Source organism: Anser anser (genome assembly GCF_964211835.1).
Source record: "Anser anser genome assembly, chromosome: 13".
Taxonomy (NCBI): Eukaryota; Metazoa; Chordata; class Aves; order Anseriformes; family Anatidae; genus Anser; species Anser anser.
In genome coordinates, this window is record NC_139734.1 from 3,338,000 (window position 1) to 3,355,084 (window position 17,085).

Consider the following 17,085-nt stretch of genomic DNA (forward strand, 5'->3'; position numbering starts at 1 on the left):
GAAGTTTGATCTAGGAAATATTAACACATTTTAGCCTTTCTAAAATAAAAATGCCTTCAAAAATATTTTAAGATGAAATACAGAAATATTTTAAGAAACACTCTTTTCCAACATTTTCAATATTTTCATCTCATCTTTTCTACCTAGCAGTTCTAGGTATGTTTTACCTGAACCACAAATAGTTTTAATATCATCAAAATTCTCTTACTGGATTCAATTAAAATATTTTGACCAGCTCTATAGTATGGAGCATTTTTGTTTTTAAGATAAATCTTGTATGCAAAACTGAAAGCTGTTCCTTACATCAATTTTACTAGCAGAGCTGCTTCATCAATTCAGCAGAAAGAACCTGCTTTTGCAGCTAAACTTTGACTTGTAACAATCATATCTCAAGTACTGTACATACTGTACATTTAAAACTTATAGGTTTCAGTCTGGATGCTCTGTTCAATTTTTCACTTCCAGGAGCGCTTTTGACTAAAATCTGCAATCTTTCTAGGTGACTCCCTGGTCTGAGTGCCCAGCTGCGGGCATGGAGCCTCCTCCAGAACAGCCACTGACCTCCTGTGCTGGGATGAGCCATCAAGGTTCAGTAACTGAACATGCTATTTTCTAGGTGTTAATGCAGGGAGAAGATAAAGGGCAGATTTTTCCTATGAAGCAACCTCATGCTCACCTACACGTTAGCATCTTTACTCCATTCATGCACTTAACACGTTCAATCCTGGGTCAGCTGTATATACTTGAGAAGAATAAAGACCTATAATACAGTGTCACTCAGCCTTGCTAAGTGAACCATCACAGACCCACAGGACAGACCTTCAGCTGCTGTAAGGTACCATGCTTTAGGTCAAGGGAGGCATAACAATTTTCACCAACTGAGAATCTGTGCCAATGGATCTACAGTGGCACACTTACCAGCACTGCAGCTAACGCTGTAAAGTGCCTGCTATTCCCTGCCTATAGTGCCTGCTATTCCCTGCCTATAGCTGCTGTTTCTGAGCTGCCAAATACCCTCTAGAGATTACAGTCCCCTTTCTTAAAAGTTCCTTCTTCCATGCTCGCAGTTAGTGTAGCTGCCTTTTTGTCCCTTCCCATCAGTAAGCGACACTTAGACAAACATTCACTTCGTATTTACAAATATGTTTCTATGCATACTTATATTTAAGAACAAAATCTATTCTGCACACTAAGAATTTTTGACAATTTAGGCTCCAAAAAGGAATTTTGGAGTAATTTTAACACCGGATGTCCCAAACCATCTAAAGGAAGGCACTGGTCTGCCATCCATGAAAATTTCCTATCAATTGTTTTGCATGCAAAATAGTCAAGGTGAAGTGTAACAATTATAAAGGCAGCTAAGCAACTACAGTGCTACTAGAAAAATAAATATTTTGTGTCTGGCAGGTTTTGAAAAACACTGATTTTGTAAGTGAAACGACAATCTCTACTTAACCTCATTGTGCGGTGTTACTTTCTGGTTAAATTCATTTATAGCCCTTTTTTTTAGTTGACTGAGATTTTACTGCATGAAGGAGAAGAACTGTACTAGTTATCTCTTTGGACGTTAACAGCCAACAAGTGCAGTTGCAGCCTTAAAATGGATTTCAAAAGATTTACTGAAATCATCTGTACCAAAAATCTACACTTTTCACACAATTTTTAGAAGAATCAAGAATAATCTGTTAGTAGAGCCAGCATATCATGGTTTAAGGGCTGTTGCTGTTTCTCCTGCTGCTCTTCCAAAATACAGGTTAAAAATAAAAGACATGATTAAACACGACAGTGACCTCTACTTCAACTTCTCCTGAAGTATTTGTACTTATCAGCATCTTACTCTGAACAATGAATATAAGGAACTCAGCTAAAGTAATAAGTAGAATAATAAACTGAGAGGACCTAAGACTATTCTCCTCAAGAGTTTATATTTGCATCCGGAAGGGTAAATCCTTGCATTCCACTTCCTCTTGCTGTGGGGAATTCAAGGACTTTCAGGAGAAAGATTGAGCATGTAGGGAGTTATACAGGAGCATTTACTGAGGTTTCTATTGAAATCTCTCCTTTTTCTATGTTAGGTTACAACAGCATGCAAACTATACCATGAAGATTTTGTGGCAACATTCACGAGACCTTATTTTTACTTAGAACAAAAAATTGATACTTTATCATTTCTCCTGTTACTTTGAGAAAAGAAAATGGCCATGTGTTAGACTTCTGGAATAGATTAAACACCAGCTAACATTTTCTATACAAATTTAAACAAAACTATTTTTGTGTTGAAATATGCTCAAACTCTCCTTTTCTGTAACTGGTTACACGATCATTTCTGTCAGTAATCCTGAAGAAGAATAAAGATGTTTATAGTAGTTATAAAACCAGAGGCAGATGGTTGTAGTCCTGAGTTCCAAGACTTCAACCTGCTGCAATTTAATTTAATTAAAATGAAAATTTGAACAGAATGCATTATTAAATATTGGTAATATACTGGAAGAGAAAATTATTTTGACAAAATTTATATAATGGGTGCCGATAAAGGTCCCTGAGTACTACAGTGTGTCAAATTAAAGCTTTATTAGAATCTAACAAAGCATGCTAAAAATGCACTTAAAATATAAGGATTTTTGTCTCTATTTTGCAAGAAGCATGGTTAAACTAAACTAAGCAAAAGAAAAAAAAAGCACCAATTAAATAATTAAAAAGTTGTTACCCAGCACCATTGTGTAAGCTTTATTCATATTTAAACATATAACTCACCTGCTTCTAATTTGGGAATCTACAAACATCTACAGTCTACTATAACTACAGTATCATTTAGAAGATGTTATGTATTTGATTTGAGTTGTTTCGAATTCCAGGCACATACTGGACCTGATGATCATAAGAAGACTCTTAAATGATGGAGAGGGAGCTGGCATACCTAACTTTTCCATCTCAAAAAGGTTAGTGTTAACATGTATTGACAGACCCTGAATACAGGGCTTGTGTAAATGAGACAAAGAAAGCTGCAAGTGGCTCCTGTGACATTGCTGGTCCTGCCTGATCACCAGTGGGTGTCCTAAAAGGCATGCTGGAATTTTGCTGTATTTCTGGATTTGCAGAAATATGTATATGTGAAGGCAACAACTCATTTAATACCTTCCGTCACTGCAAAGTACAAGCAGAAAGCTGTATCTGTAATGAGCTAGGGCTGGATTTGCCCCCGAACAATGAGGTTCCATGAGATGAGCTGAAAAGGATGCTTCTGTTCCCTGCCCCATACCAAACCCAGGGGTCCAGAGCGCTGTGTCAGTGCCAGCACCTACTGTCCCCTTTGTAAAGCTGTCCACCCTTCTGCATATGTGATCTGGATGTGGTAGATTGGAAGCAGGTGGGATAATGCAGCAACTCAGGATGCCTCGTGCTAAAGGTGGATTTGATCTCTTTAGGCCAATTGTAACGTGTGAGCTACAGCTGAAATGAGAAGACCCATGCTGCTCCACTAGCATTCAAAGCAGATCAGGAAACTAAAGAAGCTGAAAATTTATCAATTATTTTCTGGTTGCTTCAGTTTTCAGCTGAATTTGTTCCTGATCTGGCTCATTTCATGATCAAATGTATGTGAATGGTGGCCCAAGGGAGAAGGAGGGAACACAGGAACATCCCCTCTGGCAGCAGCCTGTGCTTCTGTCTGTTTAAATAGGCTGTGGGACCACAGCCCATAAAATAAGCTCCTTGTTTTCTGGTATATTCCTGTGTGCAACTCATGATGTAAATCATACTCTATTTTTGATTCTAACATTATCCTTTGCTGACAGCAATGGCTACATCTGCACCATTCTCTAGGTAGGAAAGAAAGTACTATCATCCTCCTTTCTCCCATCTCCTCTACGCACAGCTGCTTCACAGCCTACCTGTCTGGGAGCACATGATAACAGGCAAGTACAGACGTGCTGGGAGCTGCCAGAGCTAGCACAGCCTGGACGGCACCTTTTGTCTTTGCATGGGCCAATTTGTAGGCACACTAACTGCAAGGATGATGCAACAGGTCCTTAACAAAGCTTCTGGCTGCCCCTCAGCACTTAGATCTCTGGAATGAGGTGCATTCCTTGTGAGGATGGTTGGCTTCATGTAGCTCTTGCTATTCTTATTTTACAGCCTGATCCTGCCAATGCTTCTTGCTATAATCCCTCTGACTTAAAAAGCAAACCAGAACTGCTAAAGAAGTGAATAAGGCTTATTCACAGTACTAAGCTCCATTGATAAAATAAATAACCTTGATAGAAAGTATCTGTAGAATTAGTCCATTAAGGAACATAACCCCAGAATCAATTAAAAGAAATAGCAGGTCTTTTAGAGACCAAATAATGAAATTCATGACAACAATGGCTGGCTAAATAGTATTTTCACAGACAGCTTTTCTGTTGCAATTCTCAAAATTGATGCTTGTGCTGCTTGCTAAAAAATGATGAAACGTGGTATTTTTCTTAGAAATACTTTTAAACAACAAATCAAGAAGTCTTAACTGTTGGGGATATGAAATGTAGAAAGAAAGGATGCCTAAAAGTTAGAATTTTGTAAACCCTAAGTGGAAATGACATTTTAAATGTCACAGCCAAAAAATGACAGAACCAATGACACATCAAAGGTCATATTCAAAGTAACATTCAAAAACAAAGACAGCTGAATATAATGCCGTTAGTACATAACCATTCTCAGAGGGAAACGGGGATTTGCAAATTGATTAAATTGGAAAGACGACATCAGAGGAACAAGAAAATAAATGTTCCTAGGAAATCACATGGGTCACCTTAGCTAAAGAGGCATTCGATGTAAAAACAATGCAAGTGTGGTAACAAAATTTATAAGCTCTATTTTCCTGGCTTTGTGCATGTTAGTGCTTCTGCTTATATCAAGGTAATTCTACATACCCATAGCCTCTGCCAGACCAGAAACCTTCTGTCCATATATATCTGTCTTATTCCAGGCAAATGTGTATACCAAATTGGCTGCAGCAGGAAACCATTTCTGAAGCAGACGTCCTTCAACAGCAACTATCAGATGTACTTTTGTCATTCCAGAAGGGATGGTTGCGTGTGTCAGAATAATGCGCAGCAAAGTTTTATATCCTGGTGTTCGACTGCTCAGATAACTCAGCTTCACAAAACTCGAAGGGATTGGGATTTCCTCCTGGACCACCTTGGGAAAAAAAACAACAACAACATGAAAACATCATTATATCTATAGCCAGGAAAAAAGCACAATTATGTTTATTTGTAATAACAACAGATGCTTACTTTAGTTTTCACAATCACGATGTGAACACAGTACCACTTACAATGCTGATCTCTTTTGTGTTTATTTGAGCAATGCAGTAGCCAGGCATATTACAAAATGTCCAACAATGAAAACTTAATGGATGGCAGTCCATCTATTTCGATAAAGAACCTCTTCCTCTAATTCTTTATGTTTATCTACTGAGGAACAAATACTACCTCTGCGGTCATATAAGCATTACAGCTCTTAATGCTCTCTATTATTTGGTTTACTTGATGAGCGTTGTAAACCCAAATGCAATCAAAAACAATTATATATATATATATTTTAAATATGCACACACTTCATACATTACTTTGTGATTTGAAGACACTATCCTGCTTTGGAGGCAATAACTCTAACCTGGGGAGAGCTAAGAAAGAAAACAAACCTTCCTGCTACAGCAGTTTCTGCACAGAAGTGCTGGCAGTAAGGCTAAACTCCAGCCAGAAGGGGCATGGTCTAAGAAGGCACAGCATCGGAAACCTAACGAGATAACTGGTGACACACAGCAGCGAAGATGAAGCAGCATGGGCATCCGTCATCTCGCTAACAGGTGAATGCCCAGGGTGTGCAACGGAGTTCACATCCTGCAGCACTGCTGTCAGTGCCATTGTCTGAATCACTTGGATTCAAGCTGGCGTGGCTCGGCCCACGGTCGGGTAGTATCAGTTCCTGGCTGCAATGAAGATAAGCCCTCGGCAATGAGAGGCACTGCAAGACTGTGAACTTGTGTGGGAAAAAGAGAAGCTCGGCCTTGACCTTTTGAATGATGGACCTCGGAGCTACAAAAAGGGAGTTAGCTCTTGCGATCTCGAGAGAAAGGAGCTTTTATGGGGATGACTGTGATGTGGAACAGACAGGAGAAGAAAGCGGCTTCTAGGAGGATGCCAGCACAGTCACTCAAAACCCACTGAAAACCTTAATAAGGTTAATGATTTTAGTCTATTTCAGTAATAACAAGCCAACCTGTCACAATGTTACATTAGTCAAGCTTGGAAAAACACAAACTGTTTTGTTTATATTCCCGTTTTCCTATCATTCTTGTTTAACAATATATTTCTTCACTTTCCAAATACTCGTATTTACATACTGCAACAGTATCACTGTCATAGGATTGCTGCAGTACAGCTGGAGGCCTGCCAGTGCTTGTTGTTTCAACATATGAAATGTAGTGTTGCCAGGGAAATCCTGCTCCCTTTATTGTTCCTGATTTGCAGTGTTCCCCTTCTTTCCTGCTGACATCCCAGCTGCCCCCTCTGTCATGCATTTGACATCTCTTCTTATTTTTAATAGAAAAGCAGGAAGAAATATTCATGCATTAATACATGTTAATGTGTCTCCTTCTCCTATTATTCTAGGTTATTTTTCATTCTTTTCCCAGTACTGTACAATACGAGCTGACACTCTAAGGACCCTCCAGTGCCAAAAAAGGGACTGGGATCAATTTCTCTCTGAGTAGACTGCATCTTTGGGTACCTCACTTTTCAAAAAAAAACAAAAAAACAACCAACCAAAAAAAAAAACACAAGATGACCTCATGTGAAGGAATGTAACCCAGTTTTTTCTTACTGATGCACATCAGTTATTCTTAACTAACATTCTTAGTGCCACTCAGTATGTTCTGTGAAGCAACCCTGTGGCCATCAGCTGGCTGAACCACGATAATGTTTTTACAGGTACACAGATGTTTAAACATCACGGAGTTCAATCAGAGGTCTCTTACATGTAGAATAAAGACCCTTCATTGTTTTCTCTTCAACACTTTGAAGAGAAAAAAGTAACAAGGATGGAAATATTCATATCTGTAGATAGCCTAAAAAATACTCTCCATACTTGCTTAGTGAAATTAAAAGAGAAATCAAAAGTGGTCTTATTGCTTGAACTCTAACTGTTCAAACAACATATAAAAAACTGTTGGGACTCACGTGATCTGAAACAGGTATAGTTGTATTGTGTTGGGCATACCACTTACATAACCTCTTTTAAGTCCCAAATAAAAGACCAGTTAAATGCAAGGTTAATTACAAAGTGGTTCTAAACACTCAATGGAGTCTCAAGAAAAAAAGACATTTAAATATATACAACCCAAAAGATCATGTTCAAATTGCTTTGTGTTGGTGTGTAGAAAGTAGTAAAGACAAGCAGCTAACATATAGCTGGAGATGCTGTTGTAAAGAACTAGCTGTGAATGGATGAAAAATCCCTTGGAGTCTTCATAGGATATTGGGTCACGTCTCACACTGATGTATGGTGAAGTTGCGCTGTTTATCTATAACTTAGGAATGGTTTTGTGCACCACTATAAATGAATCGTGATTTCAATAATAAATCATGATAGGATTCCCCACCTCCTCCTTCTATTTTGAGGTAAGGTATAACGTATCTTAAAATATTAACAAAATATAAAGTAAGTGAAAAACATCTTGCATAACAGTACTAAAGAGATCTACATTGGTGTCATTGTGATAAGTGCGTAACATCACAGCAGTTAATTGCTCACTATTTGCTACCATCTTTTTCACAGCAGCGCTTTCAGAACTTTCTAGGAACAAAGGGAAGACAAAGGGATACATCACGTCTACAGTGAATACTCATCATACACCATCTCTACAATTTAGTTTTAAAGCCTGAGATTGCAAATTTTGAATTCAAATTGTAAACACTGATTTCAGTGATTTTTTTTTTTATTTTTTAGCATGTGTGCATTTGGTGTCTACGTGTTTTTGTGTTCACGCATATGGAATAGAAGTCTACATGCCTTGGGCAGAAATGATGATCAAAACTGTAATGATACCACGATGATATGAATAATTGGGGGATATGAATAATGGGGGGCAAATTTAACATAAATGCATTTGTTTGACTTTCAGTGTCAAAATTCATTGTTACTTGCATTATAACCAAATGTTTCCATGCTAGAGATGTTTTGTCACCATTACCAAATAATTTTGTAGGTTTCATTAATTAAGTCAATAGTAACTTTTAACATTGTCTAGAACTTGTTCAGCAAACAAATTGTTAATTTGAAAGTAATTTCATTACCTGTAGCTCTGGAATAATGGTTCCTCTTTCTGGACAGGATCCTCCAAATGCTGTCAAGGGTGAAGGGAGTACAATCGGATTTGGGCTGATAAAACCACTGATGTCACAAGATGGTATGTCTGACTCCGTTCTTTGCATCACAACTTTGTCTACAATGATAAATCTATTCCAAGGCAACCAAAGTGTCCTTTTTTCAGATATGAAAGGAGATCTGTCAAAAACTAGAGTGACAGAGATGCCTCCAACAGCCACAAGGTCAAAACTGGAAAAGACAAAACAAAATGCTTTGTTTCTTCTTGTTTTATCATCACATTTCCACAACTTTCAGTGCATCACAAAAACATTATATTGTTCATTATGGCCCTTAATTTACCATGTAAAATCATTCAAGTATATCTTCCTGATGTCCCCTTAGTATTCAATGAAGAAGATTTAGCTCTGTGCTTTCTCCCTGTATGCATCAATAGCAAGGTATAGTACTTCACTGTTATTTTTCCCCTCTCTCCTCTATTTATCAACCAGAACTGATATTAACAAGTCATCTGTAACAAAAAAAGTGTGGACCCAGTCACTTTGGATTATACAAAAAATTCCTGGCCAGGAAAGAGATGTTTATAATCTATGAAGGTACAATACACAGGATAGGTCTAACATCCTGGTAGGACTTTTCTTTCTTAACATATTCTTTTTCCTTTTTCTAAAAGTTGCAGGAGAAAAAGGTTGAGTACACTGAGCAGGTGACCCCTCTGTGCAGGACATGAAGAATTTTGGGAAAGATGCCGATTAATTGCAGTGAGCACTGAATCACCTCTTGTAAGTAAGGCAGGTGATCTGGGAGCTACCATGAAGAACCTTTGCAAATATGGGCTGCAAAGCAGTGAGACACAGAAGGCAAGATATACATGGTCTCAATTTTCTGAGCTTCTGACATCCACAGTCAAGCAACAGAAGGTAATATGTAAATAGATACTTCACCGTCTGTATTATTGGATGCATCTATTATGGAGACTTTTGATGGTAACAATCTGTGATAAGAAGTCAGACCTAATTATGCATATCTCATCGCATTTCCCAAATGACACCGATTATATTCACAGCAAAATACAGGTAGCATATTTTAATGCAACAACTATTTCCAGACTAGAGTAAATAGGAAATGGTAATTATTAACTTTCAGTAGTGCGATTTGAAAGTCAAGAAACTAAGGTAAAATAAATATGCATGCTCTTTACGATTATAAACTAAGGCAAACAAATAAACAACAACAACAAAAAACCCTGTAGAAACAGTGACAAATTATACTCTTTCCCTGCTGGAAGATAGCTTCTGACTTCTTGTCATTCACAACACAGCCAAGAGAGATGAAGTCTTACGCAGCCTTTAGCAGCTTAATCCAACTGAAGTTCAGGAGCAAATCATGACCCTACTGCCAATGGATCATGAACCCTGGAGTGCAGTACAGAACATATAGGAACTTATCTCTCTGAGAACTCATCTCAGTCCTGCAAGGTTGGGGAAGAGAAAAGAAGATGGAATTGTGCAGGACTAGCTGCAGAGCAGCAATTTAACCATTCTGGCTCTGGGAGGAGTCTGTTCCCACTTTTACTTGTATGGCTCGGGTGATCAGCTAAAGGAGTTAACTTTGTTGACACCTCAATAAACTACTTGCAAAATTTACATCTGAAGACAGAAAAAAAGAGGGAAGACAGGGAGTTCTCTGGAAAATTCAACTACTGAAAATGTCAAGGAAGTGCTGGTACAGCAGTACTGTCAGAATTTGACTCCAGGTGTTTGAATGTCACTAATCTTGTTGCTGTACATTTTTTTCTCTCTTCCCTTTCTTCTGTGGTTCCTTTACCACACCAAGCTCTAAATAATTGTGCTCCCAGAGCAGAGGGTCAGATGCCATCCTGAGTCCATGCTATGAACAGTGATCTCCATGAGAATTTGGCACATGCACATGTGGTGGTAGATGGCCCTAACTATAAAAACATTACACAGTGACAAAAACATCTCACCTTCCATCTTGTCGACTGATGGTGTATCCATACTCATTGTGGTGTAGGAAACTGACATTCACTCCAACCAAAGGTGTTCCATCTATTGCTACCACCTGGCCTCGAATGACGCATGCACGCCTGTAACAAAAAGAGTAGGGGGCAACATGTTAGACACATCAACAGGGTGAGAAGGGTACTGACTTCAAAAATGGTGCTACACTTTCCCAAACAGACAGAACTACTGTGATTTCATCATGACTTGATTTTGAAAGAAAATTCAAACAAGCCCAAAAGATTGATTTGGAAAACCATTATCTCATGAAGAAGACACACAGGCTGTCCTATGAATCGCTGGTGTATCAAGAATATATTTCCATTTCTAGCCATATTTCAGGACACCATTTGTTCTGCCACTGAATACCAATGCAAAGGTTTCACTGATAGCATGATTTAGCTTGCTGCAGCTCTAGTGGTGATGATTTGTGAAAGAAGAGAATGAAACCTCATTCTCTGCTGCTAAGAATAGGGCATTACTGTCTGTTAGAAAAAAAGCTGAACTAATGCGATAAGGCAGCAGTGAGACACATGGTCTTTGTTGAACTTCAGAAAATTATATAGGTAAATCTAAAGAGCGCCTAAACAGGCGTAGCATATTTTCTGAATCCCCCATCACAGGTTGTGTCCTTTTAAACTTCCTCTAGGACATATCAGACTTGTACACTCTTTCCAGCATAAAAATCTTCCCATTCTAGTATAGAGGTTGGAACACGGCAGCACAACAGAATGCATCAAAATCAAGAGGCAGGAAAGTGAACTCATTACTAAGTGGGTCTAATTGAAGGCTGACAGAATCATAGAAAATAAGAGCTGAAAGGAAGTACAGGACTTTATCTTGTCCATTCCTTTGCCTCAGGTAAGATCAGCTATACCTACATAACTCCAGACAGATGCCTGTCTAACTCTATATCTTCACCAAGTAACCCATTCCCATGCTTTTGTGCGAGTGCTTTACTCATGGCAACTTTTTCATACTGTCCAATCTAAATCTGAACTGTTGTCCTTCAAAACTGTTACTTTCACCCTAGAATGGACGTGGTGAAGAAATTACTCTCTCTTTCGCAGCTTTGGCATTTTATGTATTTGAAGACTGAAACATAAAGGAGACAAATCTCACCAAGGATGAAGAATAATAAGTGAAATACTCTCATGGTGCAGATTAGGACCTAGGGGGATTTTCTAAGGGCTTACTTACACAGATACATTCCACTAAAATACCTTTCAGCATTTTGCCCCATGCCCTCAGGTACTCTACATTAGTACACTTCTGCTGGCTGCAAGGATTCAGGTTTTGGGAACTAATGATACAATCGTATCATTTCCTGGAAATATGGTTTCAAATAATGAAGTGAGCAATGTAGTCAGAATCCTTTTGATAATGTTAAGATGTGTAGGGTTGAAAACATTAGGATGCCTATAGTAGCCACTGTTACTAATTACTATAAACAACACATTTAAACATCGTTATGTTGCCCTCTCAAGTTGAAAGTTCACATTAGACCTCAATAGACACACCCTACCTTTGTGGAGTGAATATGTATTCTAAAGAAAAAACTTAACAGCTCCTCAAATGAAAATTATTTAAGAGTCTGTATGTAAACTTAAGAAATATCCCTTGAGAGACTAACTGATCATGAAATCATGTACACAAGTTGGAGACCATAAATTTCTGAACGTTTTGACTTGTTTCCTAAGATCCAGAGCCACTTGACAGAACATTAATTTATCACTATGATATCACCAAACGCAACTGATGGTGACAAAATGTAACCGGTACAAATTAACCCCTTTGTGAGTACATCATTCACCACAGTCGCTAGTAGGAATTCTGTGCTCCCAAGACATCAGCAAAGGTGCTGAGAATTCCCAGAGGAATGGGAGAAGCTGCATGAACACAAATATGCAAAACAGAGCTCCGATGTACCACCTTTTCGTCTTCTGCATTAACTAAGTTGGTTGTGCCTCTCTTTGTGGGCAAAACTTGCTGCTCCAGTGGAGGCAATGAAGCTCTTGTGCATCTCAACAGACTCACAAGACTCACTGAAACAGAACAGCCAGGTTCAATTACTCCTTGATTTATTAGAATAGAAACTACTGATTTCTATTTTTTTCTCATGCTTCTGTCATCAACAGACCTGCCTTTCCCTTTCTAATCCCTTTAATTAGTGCACTCCATTTGTTTAAAAAGCATATTGGTCTGAGAGAGCCCTTAGAGTCATCATTATTTAGTATATTATTCTAGAACTCCTGTTTGTTCATTCACTGATTCTTATTCCACACAAACCTGTCTTCTGGCTCTACTCCTTCCTCATATTTTATCAAGCACACAGATTTGTGTGATAACAACTCATCAAAGTCTTCATTATTTCATACACGGTCTCTTTTCTCTACTTACTCACTTCTTGTTATTCATAAATAATATTAAGAGACTTATCTTTCAACTTTCTTGCTCTTTATTCGTCATATTTTACAAGCCACACACATTTACAACATGTGATAAAGACTCATAAACCTCATTATTCTACATTTATCTGTATAGAACTGTCTTTCAAATTGTTTAGCTTTCAAATGTTCCAAGCCTTCCTGTGTGTTGCTACATTTGTCCTCATTATTTACTGTCTTTTTACTACCCACTCAAGTCGAAGAGTCTTTACTCTTTGGCCTCTTCTTGAATTACCAGCACCTACTAAGTCTCCAACTAGGCATTTGATCAGAATTACTTTTATTTTTTGCATTTACTGCAGGCATTAAAACCTTTTTCGGTTACTTTACAGCCGGCACTTATCCCAGGGGCTCTGGGAAGTAACAAACCACCCCCAGGTTGCAGCAGGCTGCCTCTCCTTTCCCACTGCCCTGATAGCTCACAGAGTGGACAGCCGGGCTCTGAAGGGGAGGCACACTGGCTTGCGGAGTCCCTGCAGCTTTGCTGCTTGCAGAAGACTTCACTTCATTCCTTTTCTTGCTAGAGCTTTTAGAGCCCTTTCCCTGCAGTGATGTCACTTTCAACTCAACCTCCATTTCACAGTTTCCTTGCTTCATTGTTCACCCATTTTCTAGATGAGCCTTGGACCTTTGCTACTGCTCACTGCTTTTCTTAATTTTAACAGAGAAACCTCTAAAGATCATTATGTCTCCTTGATGTGCTGTTTTTTCCTCTTTTATTCTCAGCCTCTAGGACTTACTCTACATACTTGTGACTGGCCTGCTTTTACTTCTCATGTGTGATAACAGCTCATGCTATCTGTCCAACAGTCACTTAACTTGCATAGACTGCATAATCTTGGACTAAGGCTGCCCAAATGTTTTAGCTTTATAGTGAGTGCAAAAATGTCTTTTCCAATTTAGAGCATCTGAGAAGGAATATGTCCCTTATAAACTGCCTTGGTGTTTTCAAATGTATTAAAAATGTTTCTAGTCCCCTGGTACGTTGTACTAAGCCTGCAGCTCCAGAGGGAGCAGTCAGCTTTTTGAGAGAGAGCAGAAATTCCTCCGGGTTGCAGGTGGCCTAAAAAAAGTAGGATTTCTCTGTAAACACTTCATGGGTCATTCCACGTGTAACTGAGGAGCTCAGCTCTGCGAATGTCTGATCTCTGCCATCAGGCAGTTTGTTTGACATCTCTAATTTAAAACATAAATAGGAGTTTAAAATTCTAGATGCATTCTTTCACTGCTTGTAAAGCATTTTATTATTCCGCCACCATCCTGTCTTGCTCTACTACTTATTTGTTATTTTTCTGCTTTTGTTTTGTGTGCTGAGTTTCCAATATTCTCTGAGCACCTCAGGCTGAGACATTAGGCTCAGATGTGGAACTCTGTCAAGCAACTTGTGAATTCGCAAGTGTCACATTACCAGAAGATGTCATTTACTGTATTACATTTCTGATTAAAACCTTCAATCAGAGAAATTAAGCTAAAGGCTAGTAAGGTACATTCATTTCTTCCTGCTGACAATGTTGCTGAAAGCAGCCTTTGAAGGGTAATTAATTCAGTACCATGCACTGGACCCCTTTTGTAGGCAATTTGCAGTGAGTCAAATAGCTTGCCAGCAGCATGCATTAAAAACACTCGGCAAAGAAACAAGCTGAAAACCTTCCTGAGAAGGGAAGTTGATAAAAACATTTTAATCCGCTACACTGTGCTACATGCAGTGGGTCAAAATTATTCCTAATAATTCCTAACAATTAACAATATTAACAATTCCTAACAATATTAAATGTTTCCATTTATTCAGAATTTGTCTAATCTGCCTTTAAGCATGTTACTGTTTAGGTTGGGAGCAAGTCAAAAACCCCATACAAATGACAGTTTTGACCTAAAAAAAAGCAAAATATATTTTGAAAACATTCAGTTCCTTAACATTAATTTTGGTCTATGCATTGAGCCAACACACTGACTATGTTGTAGAAGACAAGTGTTTAAAAATTATATCTAATCTGAAGTCTAAGATGCAAATGCAAAAGGATAGATATCCCAGCAGTTGTCAGAACAACTAATTTCAGTATGTCAGGTGATGTTGAAAATGCCAGGATATGGCAGAGACCAAACACGGTCTGTCTGAAGGACAGAGATATCTTCAGTGTTTTTTTGATAGCTTTCCCAAAGCCATTCAGTATCAAATTGGCTTTATCTACAGTGAGATTCATGCAAACATCACCCATATTGGAGTTTCACTGACATACGCTACAGTAAAACGCTGCACAATGTCATTTGAGTCAGAAGACTGAAAACATCAGATAGATGCTTCTTCTTTAATCCTCCTAATGATCTCAGAGACTTGCAAAGGAGCTTTGCAAAATTCTGTAATTGAGCACCAGTGGGAATGGATGCCAATGCTCCAAAATAAATGAATGGTACTATTTCGTCTGATCCTTCCAGTGCTTCTTGTTGAATCACCAGTCTTTTAAGTGGCATTGCAGGCAGCCAAGAGTTAATATTATCTGCATGGAGATGACTTCTTCAGCAGTAGCCAAAAGGAGATTAAAAAACCCAAGCATTCTTTGGTCTTTACCAGATCAGCAGGATCACAGATTTCTGACGTAATTACTGTAGTAAATGTTGTCTTCCTATGTTTTTTTTTTTTCAATAATCTTAACTCCCAGGAGATGAACAGACACTAGATGACAGCCAGATTGACTATGTCAGAGTAAGATTTCTGAACAGAGACAGCACAGCTAAGCATTGCCTCCTTCTGAGACTCTGCTTATCTGTCATCCTTAAGGAAAATTCTAGCTGTTTTAATAATGTTTGACTTATGGATGAGCAATTTTTCAACAGCCTGGAAGGCTTGAGGATCAAGCGAAGTGTGGACCAACGAACTCCTTAGGGTGCCCAGTACATTGCAGATTACTGTTGACAAAACCCAGGAGACATGGCACAGTGCGAGTCTCAAGGCACTGTCCTCATTCTGAAGATACAGACAGCCCCATTTGAATCACAAGGATCTTTTCAGCAAACCAACTAATTTCTTTTCTGTGGGAGGAAATTATATCTGGGGTGTGAACAATGCACCAACCCAACTATAACTTGTATTTCTTTGTATTATAAAGTCTGAAGTATCAAACCATGGCGAAGATGGGCTGCTGCTCACACCCAAGCCTTCAAAGCTCTCGATTCTCCAAAAGCATGCCAGACATAAAGGTAAAGAAACGAAATACTCAGAAAAAGCTTTTAAATCCAAGTTAAATCCCATCAATGATAGCTTTAAAAGATCAGTTCCTTATATCCATAAAAGCACGCTGATGGGATTACTTGCAATCTGGCTGCTAACATTTGCAGTGTCACAGAACACTGTACAGGTGACTTGAGTGCTCACCTCCTTTGCGAAAACACCTCACTGGAAGGCATTTTGATGAGGGAAATCTTTCACTGGTGACTTGTACTTTAAACTGCAGTCTGCCGTGCAGCGTGTACAGCCATCCAAGAATCTTGTACCAGGTGCAGTGGCACCATTCCATTAGCAATGTACGCTCCGAGAGACCCAGCATTGTCAGGTGGGTGCTTTTTGTGTAGTTCATTTTCATGCCCTATTGTTCTACATATTTATAATATCCTGTTCCATTTTTAATAGTGATTAAATGGTTAGGTATTTTAGACCAATAAGGACTGTTTACATATTTACTAAATTAAAAATGAATAAGTTACGAAGACAGAGTGCACTGAATTTGTGCACAGCTATGGAATGAAGTCGAGGTTGCAACCTAAGTGCTATCTACTGTGCTGTGAAAAAAAAAATCTTATGCCCTTATTACTGGAACATGGTTTATCTAATGTATAGGCCTAGTTGACAGGGTAATAGTTAGGTGATGTGGATGATTTGTAGATCTCTTTGTCAGCATGTAAGTTAGAGCTTCCCAGGTGAACTACAGCAGAAAAGCTTATATGTCCCTATATTTCAAATGTTCAAGAAAATAGGTGTTTCCAGGTTTTCGAGCAAGTAAATGCCCCTTTCCTATTGCAGTCTTTTCCTGTTAAAGGGCACGCCAATTACACACTCAACAATCACACACTACTGTTTGCATGACAGTTTAAGAAAAATTTGCAGCACAAAATGGTAAACTTCACACTGTTCTATCCATATACAGTTAAAAAAAAAGTTTTTTAATTAGATAACCAGATTATATGTAAATAACACGTTAAATAACACAAACTCTGTTGGGCAGAAAGGTGACTAAATACAGCATGTATGAATCTAA

The 17,085-nt window shown here is 38.5% G+C and overlaps 1 protein-coding gene across 9 annotated transcripts in view; it reads right to left on the reverse strand.

The window, feature by feature from the left end:
* The window catches only part of TENM1 (teneurin transmembrane protein 1), a 332,069-nt gene that overhangs the window by 71,928 nt on the left and 243,056 nt on the right, over positions 1–17,085 (reverse strand). For all 9 annotated transcript variants that reach the window (XM_083797987.1, XM_083797988.1, XM_083797990.1 and 6 more), the window contains 3 exons: positions 10,355–10,474; positions 8,337–8,598; positions 4,908–5,175 (listed from right to left, as the gene is read on the reverse strand). In XM_083797987.1, the coding sequence (XP_083654113.1) occupies positions 4,908–5,175; positions 8,337–8,598; positions 10,355–10,474 (650 nt within the window). The remainder of the gene's footprint in view (positions 1–4,907; positions 5,176–8,336; positions 8,599–10,354; positions 10,475–17,085) is intronic.